This window comes from Hemitrygon akajei, chromosome 13 (genome assembly GCF_048418815.1).
Source record: "Hemitrygon akajei chromosome 13, sHemAka1.3, whole genome shotgun sequence".
NCBI lineage: Eukaryota > Metazoa > Chordata > Chondrichthyes > Myliobatiformes > Dasyatidae > Hemitrygon > Hemitrygon akajei.
Window position 1 is genome coordinate 39,725,731 of NC_133136.1, and position 15,032 is coordinate 39,740,762.

The following is a 15,032-nucleotide window of genomic DNA, read 5'->3' on the forward strand; positions in this document are numbered from 1 at the left end:
ACTGAAGCCAGAAGTGTTAGCAATGTACTCACCAAATAATTTGACCCATAACTTACTGAATAAATAAGTATACTGTACTCACTGTGCCGTTTTCTGTCCTTGCTTGTATGAAGGTGGTTTACCTATTTATGCAAGCACTTCTCTGACAATAGATTTGTAACAGCCTAGTGTAACATTGTATGGAAATACAAGATAACACTGATGCAGACATGTTTTATACACTTAACAAGGTGCTTTATTAATGCAACAGAGTTAGTCAGTTTTTCAATGTTCGTCATCAGCCGGGTCAATCTGTCCGTGAACTCCCTGTCGGTTGCCGCCGTACGCTCCAGTATTTGTTTCTTTTTAGTTTTAAGTTCTCCTGCGCGAGAGCCAACAGCTGTCCGTCGTTTTAAGTTCTTCTAGTCTGTAAACAAACAAACACGCACTTTTACGGCGAGATTCGACACCAAACATGTCGCTTGTTTCCGGTAGATGTGTCCTGCGCATGCACAGGAGGAGGAGATTCGCCGAAATCTCCTTTTCAATGTGGATAGAGTTATTTTCAAAAACGCATAGTGTGGACGCCTATCGTTTTTACGCGAAACCGTAATTTTCAAAATTATCTGGTCTAGTGTGGATGTAGCCTTATTGTTAAATCAGTTAACAGGAAGCATTTACAAGGCTATTGACAAGTTCTAACAAAGGATGCACATTTGAATTATATTAAAGCAGCAGTTATATTCATTTCACAAACCCGAAAATTAACATTTGAAGAATTACTTTGAATTATTGCGGTTTTATGTGCTTATTAAAGCATTTTATTTGCTGTGTGAAGATTTGGTGCATTTAGTCTAAGGATGTATGTTTCCCCCTCAGATGATGAGAAAAAGCTGGTTGAAGAGGTATTTAACAATGCTATTGACTGCTTGTCTGATGAAGATAAAAAACTTCCACAGGTAAATATTTACAGATCTGGTACATTGTTGAAATCAAAGTAAATCCCTTCTAAATGTTATTGAAGTGGCACCCCAAGGGAAGTAGAAAATGTGCTTGCCTGGTTCTTGATTATAGTAAATCTCCTCTGCACCCTTTCTATGGTTTCCACGTCCTTCCTGTAGTGAGGAGACCAGAACTGTGTATAGTATTCCAAATGGGGTCTGACCAGGGTCCTAGGTAGCTGTCCTATATAGCCTTCGCTTGCCTCTTCATTGTTTGTAGTGATTTGTTTACAACAACTTTCCATTTAAAAATAGAGTATTTAGTCAAATTTCTTGCTTTGAAAACCAGTAGTAAGCTTTCACCCCCATTTAGTAGCACCATCTTAAATCGGAAGTTAACACTTACTTATCTGCTATATTTCCATAAGCCTTTTGTTATGTTATCCATTCATTTCACTCCATTTATGGTGAAGTAATATTCCAGAAAAATGCCAGGATGATGGAATAGGGAAGTATTCAGGAATTACTTCATTTAGATTTTGCCTCATTTTCCAACATGCCTTGCTAAGACTGCATTTGAAGAAGTACTTCATTGGCTGGAAAGTGCTTTGATAAAACTGAAAATAACACAGAAGTTGCTGTCTATGTTCAAGCCGCCTTTACTCAAGATTGTGGGCCACTACATTCCTGAGACAGCATCTTTATTTGAACCATTTCTGATACTTTGCCTAGGTTATTTCTATTCAATTTACAGGTGAGGAATTACAGGCCGCTGCTGACCAATCAGAACTTGTCTATTGTGTGGCCCTTGATCTTTTCCATTCATTGTGGTGAAAATGGATTCAATTGGAGGCACTTATGAATGCCTCACATCATAAAAATAATAGGATATGCAATAGATTATGCTTTGAGTAGAAATAGACAAAACAGAAACTAATTCCTATGTTTTTTCCACAATATATTCTTTCTTAATTCCATTATGGAGTTTTGACATCACAAGATGGTGGCACGCACAGCAACAGTAGCCTCTCCTGTTCCAATCAACGGTGACATTTCTTGTTCTGTTCATCTTTTCTATGGTCTAAAAACACTGCTGATCATAAAGAGCTCAGACCACATATCATTTTGCATCCAGACTGCTGTTTAAACGAGTCAAATCATTTAATCTGACTTCCGAATTTGGCCAGACGGTGCCATCTGAGTGCTGCAGGATTGACGGGCTGGAGCATACTCAGGGAAGTGGCCTCCTACATACATCACGTTCACATTGCTGAATGTGTGGGATTGGTGACTGACCACATAGGAACGTGCGCTGAGGGTGTTACCTTGATTAAACACTACACTGCCAGGGCAAACTAAAAGCCATTGGCTGACCGCAGAGGTTTGTACTCTGCTTAAGGATTGGAACGCTGCCTTCAGATCGGGGCTTAGGACAACTCTAAGGTTAGCAGGAGCTGTGGTCTCCCGTGCCATCAGGAAGGCAAAGCAAAAGTACTCTCGAAAATTCACAGGCACCTTCGTGATACCAGACACATGTGGCCAAGTATACAAACCTTAACAGCTTACAAGTCCACCTTGCATGACAGCAACACCTCCCTTCCTGATAGGCTGAATGCCTTCTGTGCACAATTTGATGCAATGAATGATGTGACATCAGCAATTTTTCCTATGGATTCTCCCACTTTCTCCCGACTCGAGGGGTAGCCATGGGCCCCAGCAATTCCTGCCTCTTTGCTGGCTCTGTAGCAAGTCCACGTTCCAACCCTTCCTTGGCAGTGCTCCCCAGCTTTTCCTCCACTACATTGATAACTGCATTAGTGCTGTTTAATGCACCATGTCAATTTCATCAACTTTGCCTCTAACTTCCACGCTGCCCTTATATTTACTTAGTCCATTTGTGACACGTCCCTTCCCCCCTCACCATCTGAGGAACAGACACCCTGTCTGGCTGGAGCAGAGGCGAGAGAAACCTGGCCAGAGTAAACCACGCAAAGCTGCAGGGTTGGACAATATACCTGATCAGGTGCTGAGTGATTGTGGGGCTCAGCTAACAGAGGTCTTAATGGATGTCTTTAATATCTCTATGAACCACTCCTCTGTCCTTGCAGGCTTCAAAGCAGCCACCATCATTCTGATGTCTAAGTGAGTGACGGTAACTAGCCTAAACAATTACTGCCTAGTGGCACTGTTTTGAACGATCATTATTCACTTTGAACAGATGGTAATAGATCCTATAAAATCCAACCTTCCACCTACATTGGACCCTTTCCAGTTAGCCTACTGCTCAAACCAGTCTACTGATGATGCCATAGCCTCGGCACTCCACTCTGTTCTGTCCCACCTGGAAAATGAAGTCTCATAGATCAGGATGTTATTTATCGTTTTCAGCTCAGCGTTTAGCACGATCATCCCTCAGAGCCTAGTGGGTAAACTGTCCTCATTGGGACGTAACACCCCTTTCTGTAACTGATTCTTGGACTTACTGACAGAAAGATGCCAGTTAGCCTTGAGTTGGCAACAACATCTCATGCTCCATCACGCTGAGCGCTGGTGCCTCCCAGGGCTGTGTGCCCAGCCCACTGCTGTTCACGCTGCGGACTGACGACTGCACTGCCAGATCCAGCTCAAACCACATCATCAAGTTCACTGATGATACAACTGTGGTTGGTCTCATCAGAAACAATAATGAGTTAGCATACAGAGAGGAGATAGAATTGTCAAATGGTGTGAGAACAATAACTTGAGTCTTAATGTGGACAAGACAGAAGAGATGATTGTGAACTTCAGGAAGGTGCGGATCGACCACTCTATTGCATTCCACTGGTTCTGCTGTGGAGAAAGTGAAGAGTACAAATTTCTTTGGTATGCACGTAAAGAATGATCTAACCTTGATCTACAGCACCTCCTCAATAGTCAAGATGGTCTACACTTTCTAAGGAGATTGAGCCATGTAAAGATCCTTGCCCCCCCCCCCCCCCCCATTCTAATGGCTTTCTGTAAGAACACCATCAAGAGTGTCCTGTCTGGCTGCATCATTGTGTGGTGTGGAATTTGCAAGGCATTGCACAGCAAGACCCTACAAAGGATAGGAAAAACCGCGGAGGTGGTCACTGTGGTCTTCTCCCTATTTGCGGCTTTTGCAGGGAACGCTGTAGACGAAAGGCCCGCAGCATTGTGGAGGACCCCTACCACCCATCCCACAATATCTTCAACCCACTACCATCAGGAAGGAGGTACAAGAGCATCAGGCCTAGGACTGCCACACTGCATAACAGCTTTTTCCCTCGGGCTTTGAGACCAACAGTGAGCTATCTACTGTCTACTGTTTAGAGCTGTTCACTACATGCATTTTGAATAATATTTTATTATGGTAATATTTTGTTTTACGTGTTGTGTGTGATACGTTTTGTGGGTGCACCATGGTCTGGAGGAACCCGGCTTCCTTTGGTTGTAAACATGTACAGTCCAATGACAATAAACAAAAGTGTAATTAGGTGTCATGAAAGGCACTTGTTGCCGATAGCATTTCACTTGAAGAGTCATTGCAAGGGTAGAGCAGATAAAAGATTTCAAAATGTGAAATGATATTAGTATTGTCTTGAGGATATGAGAGCAAAAGGAAGAAGGAAACTTTTTCAATTTCAAATTAGCTTCATTTATTGCTGCCCTAATCTATTGCAATTCTGTCATTGTTTATTTGTCATTGACAGATCTGTCATTGTTTATTTAACTAGGTTGAACATGTTTTGCCTCTTTTAAAAAGGGGAATCGGAATTCACCATGGAGGATTACTTCCGATACTGAAAGAAACCATTGAGATTCTTTTCTCTGAAGGACTTCTGAAGGTATTTCTCTGAAATGCAGCTGATTTAAGATGCATTTGTATGGCATGTAGGCCAATATATTAAGTGAGAATAAAACATTAAGTGAGCAGGACTTCAGTAGGAATTGTTGCATGCATTAGAGGTCTGAATGAACTCAGGTTTATGTTGAGGCAGGATTAAGGTTTGGACATGTGATTGAACAGTGATGAATTTGAAAGATCCTGGTGAAGAATATTTGTTGGATTTGATAAATACGGTAAATGAGCTTTGCTCAGAGTATCAGAATTTGAGTTCAGCTTTACCTGAATGATAACTGTTAATAGATTTAAATAACTGCCTAGAATGAATTGTTTTTGATCAAAAGGGAACCATTTTTAAACTTTTCAATGCTTAGGAGGAGGGTTTTCTCACTTAGCTGCAAATGAGTGAGAAAACAACTGAATAAAAATAAATAAAATAAAATAAACCAAACTGTTAAAAAGACTCAGCTAATATTAGAACTATGCCATTAACATTTTATCCACACATACTAATCATGGATTTCTCTCCTCAAAAGATAGTAGGTTCTGGGTCAATTGAAATTTTCAAAACTATGTTTAATATGTAGGTAAAGCAATATGAAGCAAAGACTGGTGAGTAGAGTTCTGACATAAATCAGCCTTAATACAATGGAGCTATCAAACAGATTCAAGAGACTAGGTAGCAGAATTAGTACCACATCCACATAGTTCTGTATTTATGTTTAATAAATATTTGTTCAAGTTTAATTAAGTGCTTCAGAAAGCAGAGTTTGCCTATTTACTTAAATCTGATGCAGTTATAACAGCTTGGGCTATAACTTCAAAAACAGTCTTTGGAATTTTGTTGGTAAGATGAACATCATCCCCTCAGGGTGAATCAGTTTGTGTAGTGAAGGTGTCTTTATTTTAAGTTAGTTTGTCATTATTAAGGATGGATAGGTTCTACTGAGAACTCTTAACTCCCATTTAACGCAATTTATGCTTGTCTTCCAATGTATGTATTTGAATCTTTTATTTCTTTCATAGGCATTGTTTGCTACAGAGACCTTTGCTATGGGTATCAACATGCCAGCAAGGACAGTTCTGTTTACAAGTGCACGCAAATTTGATGGGAAAGATTTCCGCTGGGTACAGACAGTTTTTACTTTGCTTGTATATAGTGAGAAGCCTATATCTTTTAAATTAATCCTTTCTAGTAAAGGATCAAATGATCTGTTTCTGTTTTTGAATTGTTGGGTGATGCATGAAAGAGTCATGAGAGTAAGCTGTATTCCTTGCTGCAATTTGCCCCTTTCAGACTAAATGGAATAAGACTCATTGTCTGATTTGCGCAAGTTACAAATTTTATAAATGGAACTCTTATTCCATTTGATAAGTTAACTTTTAATGGTTTTGTGGTTCACGTGAGGTGTGCGGAATAGATAAAACTGTTTTATTCATTGAAAATCCCCTCAGTCTCACCTTCCGGTAATTTATTTTCCATTATGTGCCATGCATCTCCATAATTGAACTTCCACCCACCTATACATGCAATTTACAGCAGCCATTTAACATTCCAGTGCATCTTTAAAATGTTGGAGGAAACTTGTGCACAACATGGGAACCTAGTTGCTCTTGGAGAGAACATACAGTCTCCACACACAGCACTGAACTGCAGCTGTTGGAACTCTGAGGCAGTGACACTAGTCAGCCAATGTGCTCTCTTTTTGTTTTTGTCGAATTATGTTTGTTCAAATGTTCACCTATCTTTAAGCAGTGGTTTCCTTTGAAAATCAGTGTCCAATAATTGCTTTCTTTCTCAAATTGCAGATTTCTTCAGGAGAATATATTCAGATGTCTGGTCGAGCTGGTAGACGTGGCATGGACGAAAGAGGGATTGTTATTCTCATGGTGGATGAAAAGATGAGTCCAACAGTAGGAAAACAGCTTTTAAAGGTAACAAATTATGCTTACTTATATTTTTGAATTAATATAATGGTTTGGATTAATATTTGTAAAGACTTTATTTAATATTTGAATCATTGGCTCATTCTTCTTTGAAGGAGTGATGTACAATAAGTTCGTTTTTCCTTATTAAGTTTTTTAAGGTCTTCTCACTTCAAGTTGTAAATTGTGCAGTGAATGCACAATTATGTGAAAATAATCCCTCAAACGGCTGTGGTTTTATTTGAAACGTGTTATGGCAGTCATGACAAAACTAGATTATTTACTGTAAAGTTATAATTAGTATCTTTAATAAAGTAAAAGGAAAAATTATTTTTTACAGTGACTTACAGATGAAATGAAGTAATGCAATCAACAAAAGATTTTCAGGGGAAGTAGGCTTTGACTCTGCCATTCATTTAGTTGGTCTTCCATGGCAGTGACGTTTTCCCACACGTATCTATCCCATGATTTCCTTCATATTATTTGATTTCTGTTTCGAATGAATAGTGGCTGAGCCTCCATAGCCCTCCGGGATGGGGAATTCTCTGCATGAGGAAAAATCTCATCTCAGTCCATAATGGCTTACTATTTATTCGTGACATTGTGATCCCTGGTTCTAGTCCCCTCTCCAGGTCAAATACCCTCCCTATATAAAGCCTGTTGAGCAGTGAATGAATTTTGTAAGTTTTGATGAGATCTCATTCCTCTGAACACAAGAGAATGCATGCCATATCTATTCAGTCTCTCCTTTTATAACAAATTTGTCATTCCTGGAACTAGTCCAATGAATCTTAGCTGCTCTCTTGCTATGCTAAATGTATATTTTTGTTAAGTAAAATGTCAAAGCTATACACAATTCCCTCATTATGATCTCACCAAGAAATCATGACAATTGTAACTCCTGAATTTATTTGCCTTCTTAATTGCCTGTTGCATTTGCATTAAGCGTTCAGTGACTTAGCCACTAAATTTTCAGTAGATTAAGTGTAGAGAATAAAATCAGGACCTATACATAGCCTTCACTGATTTGACAAAAACTTTTAACTCCATTAATTTTGAAGCCTTATGGAAGGTGCTGTCCATGTCTGTCTGCCTTTTTTCATCAAGCATAAGCTGCATCATTTAAAAACATAAACACGAGGAAATCTGCAGATGCTGAAAATTCAAGCTGTAATAACATGGAAATGGGACAGTTTATTATCCAAACTGAGGTTAAGTATTTTAATGTTACTTCCTCATCTCTCTCCAGCTAATGAATGAATATCTTCTTACTGTTCAATTTCTCTGCCCGTAGACAAGGCATTAATTGCTGATTGCCAATAATTATGCCATCCACACACATACTGAATGCCGTATTCAATCTAGACTGGATTTTTATAATGCAAACTTTCCAAAATCTAGGATTCTCTTGTAACACTGAAAAAAAAATGTCTGCATTAGGCATTGAATGTTGTTCGCTTCTCTAACCCCAGTAACCAAGTGCACTTTGTTTCTTTGGGGAGATTACTTTGACAATTCTTCAGTAAGTGTGACTGATGGAATGACATTAAGATCGAGATTAGCAATGCCCTTCTCATCCCTACATTCTCCTAAGGGTACTAAACATGGCTGAACTACCACACCTATAGAGACTAAAGTAATGCTGTCACAGTTGTCCGTAGAAGATTCTGCCCATTAAGTGGGAAGATTGCCATATTAATGCTACATGCATGATTTTGTTGCCAAATTTTTCCATTGATTTAATGACAAACAGAAACCAAAGTTCTGACTAAAGCCAATCTCAATCTTGTTCATGCACCAGCTGGTCTCAACTGTTTGTGCAAATGCTAAATTCTCATTTCATCAAACAAGTCTACTCTCAGCTTGCCCTGACTGGTAGAAATGCCACAAAGACGTATTCTTAAAAAAAAGTTTAAACATCACAGTCTTGAGGGTAGCAGGCTATCATTGGGCCTCAATGGCATATCCTTCATCAGAGAGTGGTCCACTTTGATGAATAGCACTGTACAATCAGAGTCAAAGAGGATGGGAAGAAGCCTGTGGCATTTGGCAACTGACCTGAAAGGAAGCATTTGTACCATCCATGCGTTGTTTTGTTGCAGGATTGAACACCTGGCTTATCTCTGGATGTGTAAGCAAACGTGTGATGGAGATCATCCTTGAGCTGGTGGAAAATCACAGATTTTGATGCTTTATTATACACACAGACCTGACGTGTAATAGACAGTTTAATCTTGCACACTTGAATATTTGAAGGACCGTGTTGTCTGAAGGACAAAACACAAGATGGTCTTTCATTTAGACAGATTTATATACAATTGTTTTTCTATTTCTATTATACCCATGGGTTAGATTCTGAAACTTCAACTGAATTTTGCAATTCTGCCTTTTGCAAAAACAGGAATATTTATTTAAGTAGTTTCAGCAGTTAACTAATTTGTGAGCCAATAATAGCATTAAACCAACCAACTTTGTAGTTCACTTGTGCATATTAATTACAAAGTTAATTGGAGCATGAGAACAGTTTGTATATTTATACTGACAAACAGATTATTTGTTTTTAGCTTCTTCTCCCAGGGACGGTCTTTCACGGTTCACACTGATTTCTTGGAATAAACTCTTCATGAATAGCCTGGAAGTCTTTGGAATTTTTTTGACGTTATGTATAAGCTATCCACTAGGCTTATAATTGTCGGTCTCTAGGGAGAGCAGCTCATATTTTGGCTTTGAAATCAAAAATCGTCATGATTGTATTGCTAAAGAGCAATTTGGAAAACAGAATAGCTTGTATGCGTGCCAAAACTTGATCCCTTCTGTATTATATAATAGCTTTTTTTGGTGAACTGCATGGAACCTATGCAAAAGTCATCTGTAGGTTTTCATTGTGTTAAATTTGCACTGTATCTGGTTTGAAGTACAGCCTAAAGCTGGTATTATTTCTAAATATCCCTGGAATGTATGCATTTTAAGATGATTTTTATCTTTACAGCAACCTTTTTAAAATTGCTGTAGTACACTGAATCTTTACTTCCTTGCTCTGATAACAATTTGAAGCTAAAGATACAGTCTTTGGAGATCGTCTCCAGACATGTTTATAAAATGATTCCTTTAACTTCCATCTGGATCATGACCACACCTCCAGGCTAAGCCAGTGTCACGTAGAGAGTCCACATTTTCCTCAGAAGATCTAATTACACACCATCCAACATTTACAGCCCAGCTTTAGATAACCTACATGTACCTCCATCACAATGGCCATGGTCGGGACTGTCTGGCACTTTAATGTTTCTTCCTGCTCTTGTCTGATGGATCTTATTTCTCACTTCCTTAACCACATGCTTTCTCCTTCTTCAGACACTTCTTATTTGCATCAGTGACATCTCTGCCCTGTGCTGGTTTGACTGTTGTTTATATTTTGGACCTAGCAATTCACCTTCACAAACAGAATTAAAAAACTGCACATGCTGCAGTAAAAAAATGGATTATTTTTTCAGGCATTTTGTCATAATTATAACCCTCTAAATCCTGACAGCTTGTACTGAATTTGTTACTCCTAATTCCAACACTCTCATATAATTGGAAATTACATACAATATCCCTGTCCACAATTTAACCAGTGTACAGCTTTGTTATGAACTATACTTATATTATTCTTAAACTCAGAACCTATGGAAAATCAAATAAATGGAGAAACTAAAAATCCATAATAAAAATAGAAAATGCTGAATTCTCAGTTTGAAAAATAGCACCTGTGGAAGGAGGAATAGAGTTAAAGATTTGAGTTTAATACCTTTCTCATAACACCTTGGATGTGCAAACTGTACACCACCTGAGGATGTTTCTTCTTCAAAGAGAGGTCCAACTATGTTCTTCTCCACCACACTTATTCGCTTGACTAAACTCATTCTCACAGTCTTCCACTCCACCAGCTTCAGTGTAGGAATCATCCTCTGTCAATTTCAACAGAAGTCTTCCACAAGAGAAAACTTGCCCTCCCTTCTTTCAGCATTCAAAAGGGACTATTTAGTGACTCCCTGGTTTGCTCTTCCATTTCCACCAATCATTCCTTTTTCATGGAACTTTCCTGTGAAAGTTTCCTAAGAAGAGATCATATTTACTCTGTAGCCTCTGCCCATTCAATCACCCAGAAACTTATTTTTCAATTGTGAGTTGCATATAGTTGTCATGATGTAGTTTCATCTGCATTTGAGAAACCAAATATCCACTGTTTAACTTTTCTTTTTTGTAAAGCATTCATTCTACGAGGTAGGAGTTGAAGCTAAGCTGTAAGATAGCACATTTCTAAAGATAGCTTCAAATGTGAAGGTAACAACCCTAATTTAAAAGTAAAAGCCTATCTCTTTGTGGGTTAACATAATTAAACAAAAAATCCCTGATAAATTGAAGTAGAATATCTTTTCAGATATTTGTATTGATTATTATTTGTAAATCTGGATTGGGAGAATATAAGTAATCTTACATCACTTTCTTGTTTGAACAGTTTCATTCTTTATTTCGCAGGGCTCAGCTGATCCTCTAAACAGTGCTTTTCATCTGACCTACAACATGGTTTTGAATTTGCTTCGTGTTGAAGAAATCAATCCTGAATATATGTTGGAAAAGTCCTTCTACCAGTTCCAGAACTACAAGGCAATCCCTGGGGTGGTGGAAAGTGAGGGCATCATTATTTTAATTCTTTGCTTATATCATTGAATTTTTTTTTTGCAAAAGGGTAATGCATATATTTTAGTGTTGCACAACCTCTTTTGTTTGTGTCCAGTTGACATTTTTTAACACATTTAAAGGCCACTCATGACCAGAATGCCTTGGGCTTCCTGAGAAGTCCTTGCAAGTGTCATAATGGCTAAATTCTGAGGCTGGGTGCTACCTTTTTCCAGCAGTTGCACTGGCAATTCTGGATGCTGATAAATCTGGTACAGAATCAATGACACCTTTCATTTCAATGCATGGTATTGACTCTGAACAAGGGAAATCTCAGGCCACTTCACAAAAAATCTCAATGAATTTCAGTGATAACAAACCTGATTCGGTTTCTGATTCCAGATTTATACTTTTGAATTAATTAACAGAAGTACTTTTGAACATTTTGTTTTCTATTGTGTGGATTAGTTTGAATTTTCTTTTTCTTTAATATTGTGATTCATTTTTATGTTTGATTATTTTTGAATTTGAATCTCAGCAAAATTCAAAGGTTCTGACAACTACTTCAATTTGGAGTTGATAGTTTCCCATTAATTAGAATCTGCCAATAAAAAGAGCCTTGCTAGAGTGTTAGAATTAATTTTATGCAAAAGTCACTGCCAACCTGTGGCAACCCTTTTGAGACCTCCCCTTCCATGCATTGCTCCTGGTAAGCGTATGGATTGACGGCACATTGTTTAATGAGGTGAGATGCACATTAATCTATTTGTTGTGCATCATACAAAGATTTACAGTTACAGTTGTGTTTTATTTCAACAGATTTGCTAATTTCTAATAATCAAAATAACATTCAAACTTCTGGATCACATCTACAAAATAAGCTGTTAATATCTCCTCATGGTAGAACCTGCCCACAGTGCAATCACGTAGAATCATAGAATTGTACGGCACAGAAACAGGGCCCCTCCCGGCCACTTTGTCCATGCCGATTGTGATGTTTTTGTGCGCTGTCTGTTTACCTACATCACTTGGCCACAGAAATAGCTGTATGGCTCCCTTACTACTCCTGCTCAATCTTGACTTTTCCCGTCCCTAGCTATACATCAAGGCCAGTCATGGTGCCACCAGATTTGTTGAAGATTTCTGTCAGATTAATTAGTCTGATCAAAATATAATTCCGTTGATCAGCACCCAGACCATAGCCCTCCACACCCCTACCATCCATGAACTCTTCCAAACTTCTCTTTAACATTGAAATCAAATTTTTGTCCACCACTTGCATTGACAGCTTGTTCCACACACTCACCACTTTCTGAGTGAAGAAGTTTCCCCTCATGTTCCCCTTAAACATTTCACTTTTCACCCTTAACCCATGACCTCTGGTTACAGTCTCACCCAACCTCATTGGGAAAAGCCTTGCATGTTTCCTGCAGTTAGGTGACCACAACTGCACAGAATACTCCAAACTAGGCCTCACCAATATCTTATACAACTTCAACATTAACTCCCAACTCCTGTACTCAATACTTTGATCTATGCAGGCCAATGTGCCAAAATCTTTTTTAACAACCCTATCTACCTGTGATGCCACTTCCAATGAATTATGAACCTGTGTTCCCTGATCCCTTTACCCTACCGCTCACTATGTAAGACCTACCCTGCTTGCTTCTCCCCAAGTGCAACACCTCACACTTGTCCACATTAAATTCCATCTGCAATTTTTCCAGCTGGTTCAGATCCTGCTGCCAGCTTTGCTAGTCTTCCTTGCTGTCTACTACACCCCGATCTTGGTCTCATCCACAAATTTGCTATCATCCAGATCATTGATATAGATGACAAATAACAAAAGACCAGCACCAGTCACTGGCAATGCAGAAGTCACAGGCCTCCAGCCAGAGGCAACTATTTACTACCTCAACACATGCAAAATGCTGGAGGAATTCAGCAGGCCAGGCAGCATCTATGGAAAAAAGTACAGTTGATGTTTTGGGCAGAAACCCTTTGGCAGGACTGGAGGAAAAAAAATCTGAGGAGTAGATTTAAAAGTTGGGGGGAAGGGAGAGAGAAATGCCAGGTGATAGGTGAAACCTGGAGGGGGAGGAATGAAGTAAACAGCTGGGAAGATAATTGATGAAAGAGACAGAAGGCCATGGAAGAAAGAAAAAGATGCTGCCTGGCCTGCTGAGTTCGTCCAGCATTTTGTGTGTGTTGCACAGATTATCAGCATCTGCAGATGTTCCCTTGTTTGTCATTTAATACCTCAATTTGAATGCTGAGCGACTGAACCTTCTTGACCAACCTCCTACGTGGGGCCTTGTCAAATGTCTTGCTGAGGCCCACGTAGACAACAGCCCCTGCCTTAGCTTTATCAGCTTCCCTGGTGACATCCTGTTAAAAACTCTATGAGATTGGTTAGATCTAACCATGCTGACTATGTCTATTCAATTCCTGTTTATATCCCTATTCAGTCCCTGGCTATCCAAATACTCTTAAAATACCTTCCAATATCTTACCCCACTACTGATGCCTGGCTCACCGGCCTATAATGTCCTGGTTTATTCTTATAGCGTTTCTTAAATAATGGAATAACATTGGCTATCCTCCAACTTCCTGGTTCCTCAACTGTCACTAAGGATGAGTTAAATATCTCTGCTAGGGCCCCTACAATTTCTACATTTGCCTCCCACAGGGTCTGAGGGGACACCTTGTCAGGCGCTGGGGATTTGTCCACCCAGATTTGCCTGAAGGCAGCAAACACCTCCTCCTCTGTAATCTTGCCTCGTTGCTGCTTTGCCTCACTCCTATAGACTCTGTGTCTGTCTCTTAAGTAAATACAGATGCAAAAAATGCATTTGAGATATTCCCCATTTCTTTTGGCTCCATGCATAGATTACCATTCTGATTTTCCAGAGAACCAATTCTGTCCCTTGCATTCTGTTTTGTTCTTACCCTGTGGAAACCCCTGGTATTCTCCTTCTCCTTGTCTGCTAGGACAATCTCATGCCTCTGATCTCTTTCTTAAGTGTTCTCCAGTATTTCTTATACACCTCAAGTGCCTCATTTGTTCCTACCTATCTGTACCTGCTACCTACCTTTCTTTTTCTTAACCAGGGCTACACTCTCTTTAAAAAAAAAAAGCAAGATATTGAGGTCCTGGTAAAGAAAACCACGTGAGACAACTTAGTGACCCCTAGAAGCATATTTATTTTATTTTTAAAATTTTACATAGAATTATTTGGATGATCACTTTCAAAATCCTTTATACAATGTTTTTTACACAAAGGTTGTTATGCTTGAGTGTTACACGTGCTACTGCTTAATAAGTTAAGATACCAGCATGGATAGAGCATTGGCTAATTGACAGGAGGGGAAGAGTGGCAATAAATGGAGCCTTTTCTGGTTGGCTGCCGGTGACTAGTGGTGTTCCACAAGGGTATGTGCTAGGACTGCTTTTTTTTTACATTATATCAGTGATTTGGATGATGGAACTGTTGGCTTTGTGGCCAAGTTTGTGAACGATATGAAAATAGATGAAGGGGGAGGGATTGTTGAGGAAACAGAGAGGCTATAGAAGGACTTAGATTAGGAGAATTAACGGAGAAGTGGCAGGCGCAATATAGTGCTCGTGCACTTTGGTAGAAGAAATAAAAGCATAGACTATTCTCTAAATGGAGAGAAAT

The 15,032-nt window shown here is 39.1% G+C and overlaps 1 protein-coding gene across 1 annotated transcript in view; it reads left to right on the forward strand.

Annotated features, from left to right (window-relative positions):
* The window catches only part of mtrex (Mtr4 exosome RNA helicase), a 107,583-nt gene that overhangs the window by 44,439 nt on the left and 48,112 nt on the right, over positions 1 to 15,032 (forward strand). Inside the window, exons 12-16 of the mRNA XM_073064437.1 lie at positions 859 to 938; positions 4,655 to 4,765; positions 5,791 to 5,892; positions 6,574 to 6,699; positions 11,212 to 11,362. Of these exons, the coding sequence (XP_072920538.1) occupies positions 859 to 938; positions 4,655 to 4,765; positions 5,791 to 5,892; positions 6,574 to 6,699; positions 11,212 to 11,362 (570 nt within the window). The remainder of the gene's footprint in view (positions 1 to 858; positions 939 to 4,654; positions 4,766 to 5,790; positions 5,893 to 6,573; positions 6,700 to 11,211; positions 11,363 to 15,032) is intronic.